The 13,952-nt window shown below is 39.3% G+C and overlaps 1 protein-coding gene across 2 annotated transcripts in view; it reads right to left on the bottom strand.

Annotated features, from left to right (window-relative positions):
- Positions 1 to 13,952, bottom strand: part of LOC127413678 (cadherin-23-like) — a 315,190-nt gene that overhangs the window by 72,884 nt on the left and 228,354 nt on the right. Inside the window, exons 21-26 of one of the 2 annotated variants that reach the window (XM_051650995.1) lie at positions 7,020 to 7,209; positions 6,276 to 6,421; positions 5,741 to 5,960; positions 4,315 to 4,467; positions 3,854 to 3,967; positions 2,264 to 2,412 (exon numbers count right to left, since the gene is read on the bottom strand). In XM_051650995.1, coding sequence (XP_051506955.1) covers positions 2,264 to 2,412; positions 3,854 to 3,967; positions 4,315 to 4,467; positions 5,741 to 5,960; positions 6,276 to 6,421; positions 7,020 to 7,209 — 972 coding nt within the window. Of the gene's footprint in view, positions 1 to 2,263; positions 2,413 to 3,853; positions 3,983 to 4,314; positions 4,468 to 5,740; positions 5,961 to 6,275; positions 6,422 to 7,019; positions 7,210 to 13,952 lie in introns of those variants that run through there. The other variant, XM_051650996.1, reaches the window with a different exon arrangement.

Here is a 13,952-nt window from a genome sequence, read left to right as displayed (position 1 = left end):
TCCAGCGAGCCACAGCTGAAGCTCTGGAAGCGCTTGGGCTCAATGAGGCAGTCATTTTCCCCCGTGCCGGCATTCAGAAGGCCCATTCAGCCATTTGTCGCCCAGAGCAGGAAGCAATCAGGGTCAATGGCACCCACAGAGTCAAAGAGAAATGACTCCCCTACATATATTACTATACCTTCTCTGCTGCAGTATGCCACTGAGATATAAGCTCTGTTCTAAAACCTAGTGAGCTGCCTTACTGTCTACAGCCTTAGTTTTGGGATTGTTTTTCTATGAAAATTTACTTGACCGTTTTTTGACCATTGCAATGTGTCTTGTTGCTTTTTCTACATCTTGTGCTATGATCGCAGCATTGTTAATTACTTTTAAAACACCTCTTGTGACAAATACATACTGTTACATTTGTCGTGCTGTGTCTAACTTTTTTTAACCCATAATGTATTCTATGTGAACAGCCCCTCAATAGGCAGCTGCCATAAAGGCTCTGTCCCAAATGCCGCTCCCAATCCTCCTCCAAGTCCACACTTTGGTAACGCAATGCCACGTAAACTGTTAGGTAGTAGTCCGCTTCAGTGGGGCATATAGGGAATGCAAAGGGGGAGCACGTGAGCAAACTTCTAAAAACAAAATGACAATTGGAACACCATTGGAATTCACAGAGACGCTTACACAGAAGCAATTGCAAATCTACAACACTTCAAGTTCACATGAAGTGCGCTGTTTGGGATAGATCCTAAGGCAGCATTTCAACTAGAATGGAACGTCATAAGGGACTGTTTTGAAACTTTAAAAAACCCTTATGTGAAACTCCATATGTGAAGTGCATGGTAGACTAGACAATTGTCTAATATGTATAAAAATACATAGCACACACAAACATGGGGTGAAATTGTGTTTTTTTCTTTACTTTTTGGTAATAAATAAAATAAATTTAGAATTATATTGCTCTCTTCATTTCTTACTAAGCTCATTGCAATAATACATTTGTGAAGGATGCATGTGATGCTACCTTAGGCCACATCCACACTAATCCGTTCTCGATTGAAGACTTTGTTTTCAGTTTCTTAACGTCATCGTTTTCTAAAAAATAAGTACTAGTGAAAGTTTTGTAAAGTCTCCATTTTTGGTGGAGGAAAAGGCCATCCATTTTAGATGAGAGATGCAAAAGTAGCAAACTTATTTTAAACTTAAATGTATTCGTGAGGACATGGCCTAAAAATTTGGCCTTAAATTAGGTATCTGGCTGTGGGTTGGAGGTTGGAACAGCCTTTGCATCTAGAGTGCACCTATGACCGTAAAATGCTGTTTAGGTAGACAGCACACTATGTGTTGAAACAGAACTATACACACATACTTAAATATCTACACAAGTACACAAATCACAATCACTGTTTCGATGCAAAAATAAGAGCAAATACTGTGAATATAGCTATAAAAACTGATAGTAATCAGATTGCGTACAAACATTAGCTACAACTGAAACCAGATGTGACTCAACAATCCAACCATATGGTAACCGCAGCTCTATAAACAGCTGGATGTTTTCTATAAACCACATCACACCTTCTATTGTGGAGACTGAAAGACCTGATGTGAACCAATAGAGGACACATTCTAATGGGATTTAATCTGGACGTCAGCGATATGACTTCTCATCTGGATTCAGTACAACTGCAGTTCTCATAAACAACCATCTGAATAATGGTGATCACTTTGTCCGGCCATTTCCAATACAACTTTTTTGGGGGAACTACAGACTGATTTGCATGGATGTGTGCTGCATAATATGGTAACAGCAAATTCATGCAAGTCAGACAAAGACATTGTGCATTCAAGGTGAAACATGCCCCAAAATGAGATCTAATAAGGGTTTAAAATTAGCTTAAACTAATATTGATAGTGGTAAAAAAGTGTTTGTGAACTCTTAGAACAAAACAATGAAAGAGAGCAGGATCTTTATTTAGACATAAGCAAATTCACCATCTTGACAGAGAGAGAACTGCGTTGTAGAAACTATCGTCGTTGTTACCCTTTTAAAGCAATTGTCGACAGCCTAGAGACTGCTGTGGTTACCAGCAAAATGGAATGGGAGAAAACAGAAGATACAATAAGGTCATGGTAATGATGTCATTGCTCCACACCCAAATTTGTAATATTGTGATAGTTCTGCTGTTGTTTGATTTTATTTTTTCCATGAGCATAATTTTGATTACCGTATATATAGGAGGTATATAAGAACTGTGAATATGAGAATGCGTACCTGTAATATACTGGTTCCTACGCGCATGTTCTCCAGGACGCTGGTCTCATAACTGTTCTGAAGAAATATGGGCCTGTTGTCATTGACGTCCAGCACCTCCACATACACTGTAGCTGTGCCTGTCCTCCGGCCCCCAGCTGGACCATTATCTGCAGGAAAACCAGCAACAGTCTGGGTAATATGAAAATCAAGAGCAGCAATTTCTAGCTGATGTAATACTGCAACATAAAACACTGCCACGTTAAGACTCATATATTTCCGGGTAACAAATTATTATTTAAAAAGTCATATTTAAATAACCACAAGTGGTGCCAATCACGTGACAAATATTAAATATTCCTTTTAGACAATCTAAAATGACTTGCAAGAGTGTGTTTGTTTGTGCTTCATACATTGTGAATATCTGCACACGTTGTTCTGAGATTACTCTGTAAAAAAAGAGTTCAACCCACTAAAACTGAAAACTTAAAGGGATAGTTCACCCAAAAATGTCAGTTCTCTCATCATTTACTCACCCTAATGCCATCCCAGGTGTGTATGTCTTTGTGTCTTCTGCTGAACACAAATGAAGATTTTTAGAAGAATGTCTCAGCTCTGTTGGTCTATACAATGCAAGTGAATGGGAGCCAAAATTTTGAAGTGAATGGTGACCAATGTTTTTTTTAAAGGCAGCATAAAAGCAATCCATACGACTCCAGTGGTTAAATCTGTATCTTCAGAAGCGATATAATAGGTGTAGGTGAGAATTTCAATATTTAATGATCAATATTTAAGTTTTTACTATCAATCTTCTCTTTAACTTTCACTTTCACATTCTTCTATTGTTTCAGGCCATTCAGATTCTTCCTACCGGGCAGGGAGGAGAATGTATAGTAAAAAAGGACTTTTTATTGATATGTTTCTCACCCACACCAATACTATTGCTTCTGAAGACATGGATCTAACCAATGGAGACTTATGGATTACTTTTATGCTGCCTTTATGTGCATTTTGAACCTCAAAATTATGGTCACCATTCACTTGCTTTGTGAGGAGCTGAGATATTCTTTAAAACATTTTAATTTGTGTTCAGCAGAAGAAAGAACGTAATACATAGAATGGCATGAAGGTGAGTAAATAATGAGAGATTTGAAATGTTTGGGTGAACTATCCCTTTAAGTTTAACTGCTGCATTAATTTTTTAAGTGGAAACAAAAGTTAAGTTAAAACTCATAAAATTGTTAGAAATTATTATGAAAAGTTAAATAGATGGAAACAAATACTATGTAATAATAATAAGATAATTACTGAAAATCGTTACAGTGCGTGTATTGGGCTCTTCCAAAACATTTGCTTAATTTCTTCATTATTAAAGTCCATGATCAGAACAAAACAGCAATGAATCGTGCAGTGCATTTTAATAGAAGCTCATTAAACTGGTATAAAAGTATACGTAGTATAACTCAAAAAGGCACAACTCAAACAGGAAACCACAACACTCTGCCTTCAACTAGATGTTATTCAAGCAGGAAGCTGCAAAAGATCATGCCACATGTGCATGCTACATGCATAAACAGTTGTTTTTAAACACCTACTGTATATGAAACTCACCAATCGCTTCAATCACTAGCCTGTACGAGGACTGAGTCTCCCGGTCCAGACTTACCACAGTCCGGACCACACCAGTTCGGAAACCCACGCTAAACTTGCCATCCTGATTCCCACCTATTGGGACACACAAACACTGACTGAGAAATCACACTTTATGGCTCTGTTTCAAAATCTAGTGAGATGCTTTGCTGTCTACTGCCTACATGGGTAGTTGCTTTCTGAAACAGAATCCTATCTGATATGGAACCTCATAAGTAACCGATTTGGAATGCTATTTTTACTGTAGTATTTTGCCAAAAAGAAGGTAGACTTTGCATCTGGAGTGTGCCTATGCTACCTTAAAATGCATCTCACTTTGGAACAGAGCCTCAGACACACATCTGTTTAAAACAGGTCACTTTGTAATATCAGCCAAATTTCAACAGTGTTGCTCCACTGCAGTGACTCTTCTGCACTCTGACCTGTGATGAAATAACTCAGCTCTGCGTTAAGACCTGCGTCATTATCAGAGCAGTTCAGTCTGACCACCACATAATCACGCAGCACGCTCTCCTCCAACGATATGTTATAAACACTAGGAAAAAAGGTTGGCGTCTCATCATTCACGTCCAAAACTACAAAGAGAGACAGAGAGAGCAACAGTTATTAAGAAGAGATGAGTCACAATGGTCAGCTAGTTGTCCAACAACCGACTATTCATTAAGTGAGGTCGAATTGATTCACTCTTTTATCTTTTGTTTTTAAGATAAAAGATGGCATTTAAAGTCAGATATAGTTAAACTTTTAAAATGCTATTTTTGAATGCAAGAATATGTCTTATATAAATACCCCTTAAGAAGCATAACTGATTAGGGTCAGGCAAACCCAAAACCAGCTTCGTTATAAAGGGCTTCCTTAAAGGGACAGTTCATCCAAAAATGAAAATTCTCTCATCATTTACTCACCCTCATGCTATCCCAGGTGTGTATGACTTTCTTTCCTCTGCTGAACACAAACAAAGATTTTTAGAAGAATATTTCAGCTCTGTAGATCCTCACAATGCAAGTGAATGGGTGCCAAAATTTTGAAGCTCCAAAATGCACATAAACACAGCATAAAAGTAATCCATAAGATACCAGTGGTTAAATCCATATCTTCTGAAGCAATATGATAAGTGTGAGTGAGAAACAGTTCAATATTTAAGCCCTTCTTCTTTTGTTTTTAGTGATTTGCATTCTTTGCATATCACAAACTATTGGGCAGGGGGAAGAATTTATGGTAAAAACTGACTTACTGTATATATTTTTCTTACACACACCTATCATATCACTTCAGAAGGAATCAGTTTAACCACTGGAGTCTTATAGATTACTTTTATGCTAATTTTATGTGCATTCTGGAGCTTCAACATTTTGGCAACCATTCACTTGCATTGTATGGACCTACAGAGCTGAAATATTCTTCTAAAATCTTTGTTTGTGTTCTGCAGAAGAAAGAAAGTCATGCACATCTGTGATGGCTTGAGGTGGAGTAAATCATGAGAGAATTTTCTTTTAAGACCAATTTGTCATTCAGGGAACCCACAGACTAGTTGATTTTATTTATTTATTTATTTATTTATTTTTTAAACACATAGTTTTTCTCAATTGCAAAGGAAATGTTAGGCAGAATGTTAGCCTCAGTCACCATTCACCTTTATTGCATATTTTTTCCATACAATGAAAGTGAATGGTGACTGAGGCTGTCAGTTCCTAACATCTTTTGTGTTCCACAGAAGAAGAAAAAAATCATACGAGTTTAGAGAATGAAGGTGAGTAAATTATTTAAGAATTTAAGATTGTTTATTATTTGTATTTGAACGCAAGAAATTGACAGCTAAACAGAGACTGGTATGCTATTGCTGTGCACCTGCGATTGTGAGAGTACTGGTGGATGTTCGTGGAAATTGGCCTGCATCATACGCAATGATCCTCAGATAATACTGCCCGATCTGCTCTCGGTCCAGCACTGCCGTGGAAACCAGGATTCCAGTGGTGGTGTTTAGCCTAAAGTCAAGGCGTGGCATTCCCATCTGAAGTGCCATGTTAACGACTCCATTATCACCCTCATCAGGATCCTGCACCTGCACCTGAGGGAGAAAAACAGCAGGGGGCAGCAAAGAACAGGACAGTTTTATTATAAGGGCTATTTTGGGAATGGTATACAGTATACTACCATAGTACATACTACCTGTACTATTTTTGCAGTATGTATATTACAGTGCACAGTATTACATTTTTCTGTATGCATGAAATACTCATATGACCTACAACATTTGCCAAAATGTGCAGTACACAACAAAGCACACAGTACTGAGTGCTGTTTCTAGCAATGCAACGCAATTAACCTTTCATTACCCTGTAGTCTCTGTCTCTTTAGAGACCTCAACTAATCAAATACTTACCCTGAACACAGAAGAACCAACAGGAAGCCCCTCCGGTACTTCAGCATCAAATGGAAGGTTGAGAAAGGCAGGATCGTTGTCGTTGAGGTCCAGTAGGTTCACATACACTGTTGCACTTGCTGAAGAGCGCAGTGGAGGAGTCCCACCTGAGGAGGGCAGCACACTGATATGAATACTTGCACACATACTCTCAGAAAGAATAACTTGAACTTATTTGAGTTTACCTTAGTCATTATATCCACTGAGGGAGAAGGAATTCTTAAAACTGAGATGTCAGTTTATAGTGTCAAACACAACTCTGACTAATGCTCAGAACAGACTAATAGACTGACAAAAACAGATATTAAAAGGAAGGACAAGACAATGTTCGGAATAAAATACTAGCTTACTGCACAGTATAAACTCCATACAACCTAATATTTTTTGAAGACCATTTGAAAAAAGAATGCATTATGCACTGATAAACATTTTTAACAGTAACGTACTATGTTGTTACATGACATAAAATTTGCACACTGTCCACACTATACAGTACATATACTATATACTGAAGAAATAGTGTAGTATGGTAGTATTCTATTCTGAACACAGCCAAGCACGACAGGCAGACAGACTTGGAAAGAGACAGACAGATACCCAGTCCAGAGATAAAGACAGCGAGTGCAGGTGACTGTAACATTTTACATCTGTATTAAGACCTCAGAGATTGAGCCAGGCATTATGGGACAGGTGAGAGTTACTTACGGTCTGTAGCAGAGACGATGATGGTCCTCATAAGTTGAGCAGCTCTGGTGTCTCGACTCTCTCTGTCCAGGACTGCCCCACTGGTGCGAATCTTACCAGTACTGCGGTTGATGGTGTAGAATGGGTTCTCTGGATTTATAGAGTACACCACCGTCCCATTATCACCATAATCAGGGTCCACTGCTAATACCTAGAGAGAAATAGAGAGAAAGAGAAAAATTGATGAAAAAAGAAGGGGAAATAAGTCCTAAGACACAACACCCCTGAAAACAGCAAGCTGGCCTTAGGATTCATCTTAGGTGGTCTCTCAGCCTGGACAGGCTGGTTTGTTTGCTGGTTTTAAGGGGGTTTGGGTCACTTGCCAGCTGGTCGACCAACTAAACCAGCTAAACACAAGCTTGACCAGGCTGAGAGGCCAGCTAGACTAGCTGAAGACCAGCTAAACACTAACTAACCTTCTAAGACTGATTTAAGATGTTTTCTTTAGCAGGGAACACCCTAAGATGGTTTGCTGATATTTAGCTGGTCTCTTAGCCTAGTTAAAATAGTCTTCAACTGGTCTAAGTAATCTATCAGCATGGACAAAGTGGTCTTCAGCTGGTCAGGCTGGTTGGCCAGCTGGTCTCCCAGCCTGACCAGCTGACAAGTATCTGATACCCCTCTAAAATGAGGAAACAGACCTCCCTGACCAGGCTGAAAGACCAGCTAAGACCAGTAAATCACCTTAGAGTGGTCTTCAGCTAGTTTTTTCATGGTTTAAACATTTTTTCAACAGGGAACACAACTAAGCTGGTTTATTGTCCTTTACTGGTCTCCCAGCCTGGTCAGCCAAGTCAGTTTTCTGGATTTAGAGGGGTATCAGGTCCTTATCACCTGGTCAGACTGAAAGACCCGCTGGCCGATCAGCTGGACCAGTTGAAACCCAGCTTGGGCAGGCTGGAGGACCAGGTAGACAAGCTTAGGACCACCTTGGCCAGGCTCGGAGACCAGCTAGACCAGCTGAACACCACCTTTACTAGGCTGGAAGAGCTTGTCTTTGGAATACCACCTTGGCCAGGCTTGGAGACCAGCCATACCACCTGAAGACCAGCTTGAACAGGCTAGGAGATGTGCTAGATCAGCTGAAGACCACCTTGGCCAGGCTCAAAGACCAGCCAGACCAGCAGAAGACCAGCTTTACTAAGCTGGAAGACCAACTTGTCCAGCTGAAGACCACATTAGCCAGGTTCAGAGACAGCTAGACTAGCTTAAGACCAGCTTTACCAGGCTGGGCGACCAGCTGAAGTCTTCCTTGGCCAGGCTGGAAGACCAGTTAGACCAGCTGAAGACAACCTTGGCCAGGTTCAGAGACCAGCCAGATCACCTGAAGACTGGCTTGACCTGGCTGGGAGATGAGCTAGGCCAGCTGAAGACCACCTTGGCAGGCCCGGAGACCAGCTAGACCAGCAGAAGACAAGCTTGACCATCAGAAAACCTTCTTGACATGCTGAAGACCACCTTGGCCAGGCTTGGAGACTAGCTAGACCAGCAGAAGACCAGATTGACAAGCTGAAGAACACCTTGGCCAGGTTCGAGACCAGCTAGACCAGCAGAAGACCGACCTTAATAGGCTCGGAGACCAGCTAGACCAATGAAGACCAGCTTTACTAGACTGGGAGACCAGCAAGACCAGTTGAAGACCACCTTGGCCAGGCTGGAAGACCAGCTAGACCAGCAGAAGACCACCTTGGCCAGGCTCGGAGACCAGCTAGACCAATGAAGACCAGCTGTACTAGACTGGGAGACCAGCAAGACCAGTTGAAGACCACCTTGGCCAGGCTGGAAGACCAGCTAGACCAGCTGAAGACCACCTTGGCCAGGCTCAGAGATCAGCTAGGCCAGCTGAAGACCACCTTGGCTAGGCTGGAAGACCAGCTAGACCGCTGAAGATCAGCTTTACTAGGCTGGGAGGCCAGCAAGACCAGCTAAATAACATCTCAGCGAGGCTGTTCAACCTGGTCTATTTGCTGGTTTTAGAGGGGTTTCAGGCACTTGTCAGCTGGTCAGGGTCCAAAGACATGACAGAAATTAAATCACACCAAACTCTCCCCAGAGAACAGCATGATGGGAGATTTATGCATGGAGCGGCCCAACTGTATAAAACTGGCTGATTTTTTTATTATTTTTTTTAAGAGCCAATCTATTATTCACTCTGCTGAAGGAGAAGCACTGAAAATCACTTAATTGGTCATTAGAGAACAAAGGTTCTGTAGGTCTATAATTATTAAAATAAGAAGGACTAGACGTCTCTGTTCTCCACTGATTGGAGCATTTAAACAGATGATGTAGAGCACAGGTGTAATGTAAAGTTAATCTAATTGATTTGAACTCTGTGGAGGATATTTCTCACATACACAGACGTTTAGCAAACAGCTCTTTACAGATGCTGTTAAACAAATGTTCCGTGTTCAATACTAGTTTAATGGATATTTCACCCAAAATGGAAAATTCTGTCATCATTTACTCACCCTAATGTTGTTCCAAACCCATTCAACTTTCTTTCTTCTGTGGAACATTTTATGATAATGATGATGTTTTTTCCCCCCTTCCCCTTTCTTTGTCTTTTTGAGAACTTGACAACTTGACTTTATGGTTCTTCTTTTTTTTTTCTTTTTTTTTTTCTTTATTTATTTTTTGATGGAAAAGAGAATCTTGGAATTTCTTCAAAACTTCTCCCTTAGTGTTCCATGGAAGAAAGTAAGTCATGCAGGTTTGGAGAGACAAGAGTTTAAATAATAATCAAATTTTCCTTCTGGAATGAGCTCCTATTTTAAATGGATGTATGCCAGTTTGTTGGCCGATAATTGGAATGATGGATCCTTCAGTGATTACTTAACTAAGAACTTGAGCAAAGTACATGCTTTAAGAAATACATTTTTATAGTCTCTGTTTTGTGATTTAAATTACCCATCCATTTCTTCCTTTGTTCTTTTTGTATCACTCTCTCTCTCCTGCACAATGTCCAGTAGGGTAATCAAGTATGCGCTTGACTCTAGGCTACATTTTAATTAGTCAACGGAACCTCTTAATGAAGTTCAGCACTAGCTTGTTAATTAATGGACAATCAGGGACACATTTAGCAAATACTCTCAGCCAAAGCCAGGATGAAACACCTCAACAAGCAGAGGGTTTTCATCTGGGGTTTCTGGAGGCAAGATCACCTTTAACCTGTACACTTCAGGCTCTCAAGGGTGCACATTACACCCACCTCTCAAATTCAACAGTTTTTTCCAGTCAAAAGCCATTGTTGTTTAGTTAGGAATGTAACACAGGATTAGGGCTGGATTTGTTAAACAGGCTAAAACTTTGATAAACAAGCTTATTCTGGCCAAGAAGTGCCCACTTAGACAGAAAGGTGCAGTCTGCGCATCAGGTAAACCAGCCAAACACAGTTTAGCTTTTGTTATGTGACATTTAGTGGCAGAAAAATCTCAAATCATCATGATTCCACAGTAATAGGCCAGCAAAGTGTGCAACAAAGTGGTAGTTCATTCAAACTGAGATGCAGCACTCTCGGCGAAAGGTTGTACATATAAGGGGCGTTCACACAGGACATGTTTTTGGATTAAAAACAGCTAGATACAGCAGAACTAAACAGATCGTCTGTGTTTATATGCACATTAAATCTCACACACAGTTGCTAATGTACACAGTAAATAAACTAAAGACATTAATCCTGCCCCCACTTTCATCTGATTGGTCCATTGTTTTAAAACTGACATTGATTCACTGCACTAGGTGTCAAAACTATTGACGCAAGAAACTAAAAATACAGTGAGATATGGTGCAACGACCAAAGGCTGAGGCCAGGATGGGAGATGGTGCGATTAAAATGAACATTAAATAATTGATTCATTCACCAGAGGAGGAAAAACCTGGGATTTTTTCACATATTTCATGCAACAGATTAATATAACTAGTGGCCTACCAATATGGGTTTTTAATGGCCAATACCGATATCCAGAGAGCAGGGTGGCCGATAGGCGATATATTACACAAAGTGATATATCACACAATTTAATATAGTACATAACAAACATAAAATTGCTAAATAATGAATAAACTCTTATTTAGCACTATATTTACAAAATTTTACACAAAACTAAAAAAAAAAAAAATAATAATTGTATTTTAAATGGTAGATAGAAGTTTCTTCAAATTTCAGTTTAGTAATCAAATTTTTGAAATTTATTTGCACATGAAGAAATTGTTAATATATTAGGAAGAAGGAAATAACAGTACACACAGTAGTCCAGCAACCATGGATGGCATGTCCACATTTGCAATCGCATTTACTCCAAAAATACCGAATCAAACCAACTGTTTATACAGTGCATAGTGAATAAGAGATTTACTTACAGCACACGAGAAGTGCTTTTACCTTGGGCTGTATCCGAAAAGGTAGGCAGCTGACTTGCTACCTTGCTGCCTAATCAGTTAAGGGCTTAACTGACATCTGTTTTGAATGAATGGAACTCTTCAGGAAACTGGTCTTCGATCAGTTTGAAAAGCACCTTATTTTCATCCTACCTCCGTATACAGCCTCCGGAGGCAGCATTTTCCTGGTTTCGGACACAGCCTTGAAGTTGCACTCACAGGCTTGTGCGGATCCAGTGTGAGCAGCAGCAATTTCCTGACAGTTTAAACAGCCTGGATCTCCTGCTTTGATTGTGACCACTGACCATCATGATTTCTGAATCAGAGGAACTTTTGATCCTGATCCTGAAGTTTTGATTCTGGCTGATGGAATATATGCTTCAGAGGAAAATATTAGATGAGCACTTGACAGGAAGAAAATGCTGGATTTTCGTGAGGTTTGTGAATTACATCTGTTTAAACAACATATCTGCATATTAGCAAACGGCTGATATTTGCCTTTTATCATTAGAAAAGAATGTTAAAAGTTACAGGGAACTGCTGAGGAGAGGCTGATAGAATACGTGCTTTAGAGGTAAATAAATGAGCACTCCACAGGATGCTGGATCTGCTCAAGTTTTGTGAGGTTTGTTTATTACATCTATTTAAATGAGATATGTGCATATTTGCAGATGGTATACTATGATATTAGTTTATTGATATTTGCCTTTTTTTATCATTAGACAAGGCAGTTAAAAGTTACAGAGAACTGTTGAAGAGAGAGAGGGAGAATGAAACGGGTGAGCACTTTAAAATTATGAGCTCAAACGTGTCTGCTGCGGATCTTATATGCGGACCTTTTAAATGACATTGTGTTGCACACCGGTCTATTCTTGAAAACGAACCGTGACTGGTCGTTTACATGTCTCTGTCGCTTCGCATGCAAGCATGTGATTCTCGGCGCCCTCACTAAACAAATCGTCCAAACAGGAAAACGAATCGGCCGATGCCAATAATTAAAAAAGTCAGAATATCGGTCAATCACTAAATATAACCATACAGAGAGCTCAGTAAAATGTATCCCGATTTGAATTCATCTGCAACTGATAAAAGGCAGGCACAGAGGGTTTTCTCTAGATGCAGAGAAGATGGAAACTTACTACAAGTACAGGGGGAATTATAACTCATAAAATCAATACCACTAACTATGTTTACTTCTTGACTTTAGCATGTGACCTCTGCTACAGAACTGGGACTTTTCTTTATCTTTTCTTTCAAAGTGTTGTACTGTATTTTACAGACATCTTGTATGACAGCAATACTATTTTAGTCATTTTTAAGTTTAACTAGTCTAACCAGACCAACCTCTGTTAAATAAAAAAAACAAAAAAACAATGTAAATGTAGTCTGTTTGGCTTGTACGCTATATTCCAAGTCCTCTGAAGCAATGTGACAGCTTTTTGTGAAGAACAGACTGGAATTTAAATCATTATTCACTGATAATCTTCTCCTCCACCATAGCTCTCAAATCACATTTGCACTTTTGTTCAATTTCAACATGCCATCTTTAGAAGTGTCATGCAAGCCTTGACATCATTAATGCCATAGAGCATTGGTTCTCCAGTATGTTGTAACCAAATGTGGCACACCAATTTAAATATACTGAATAAAATATGAGAATTGAGAGCTGCAGTGGATGGAAAGATTTTAAGTGAATAACGACTAAATTTTGGTCTGTTCCTCGCACAAAGCTTGTATGGCTTTAGGAGCCATGGAATAGGGAACACATCATATGAACCACCATTAAAGTGAATGTATGTTTGTTTTTTGTTTTTTTGTGCCCTTTTTGGAGCTTAACAGCTGTTGACACTATGAACTATTGTTATTTACCATAGATAAGAGCTGTATAAATTTTTTTTTTATAATACTCCTTTTGTGTCCCAAGTTTAGAACAACATCAGGATGAGTAAATAATGACATGAATTTTCATTCATGGATGATCTATTTGTCTAAGAAAAACATTTATTTTTATGTACAGTATACAGTGCCTGTAATTATGCTAGAGACTATATATATATTCCGTTGACTATATATATATATATATATACAGTACTGTGCAAAAGTCTTAGGCACATAAGATGATTCACAAAAGCATTTGTCTTAAGATGGTTATTTATATCTTCAACTTTAGTGTGTCAGTAGGAAATATAAATGTTAGACTCCCAAACATTACTTTTGCAAATAGAAAAGATTAGAATAGAAGAACAGGGAGCCCTGCAACAGATGTCATGGCCCCCACAAAGCCCCCCACTGAACATTGTGTCTGTCTGAGATTACATAAAGAGACAGAAGCAACTGAGACAGCCTAAATAGATAGAAGAACTGTGGTGAATTCTCCAAGAAACTTGGAACATCCTATCTGCCAACAACCAAGAAAAACTGTGTCCAGGTGTACTTAGGAGAACTGGTGCTGTTTTAAAGGCAAAGATGGTCACACTGAATATTGATTTAGCTTTTATTATGTTTACTGAACTTTGT

Source organism: Myxocyprinus asiaticus, chromosome 23 (assembly GCF_019703515.2).
Source record: "Myxocyprinus asiaticus isolate MX2 ecotype Aquarium Trade chromosome 23, UBuf_Myxa_2, whole genome shotgun sequence".
Taxonomy (NCBI): domain Eukaryota; kingdom Metazoa; phylum Chordata; class Actinopteri; order Cypriniformes; family Catostomidae; genus Myxocyprinus; species Myxocyprinus asiaticus.
This window is presented reverse-complemented; position numbering and strand designations above follow the sequence as displayed.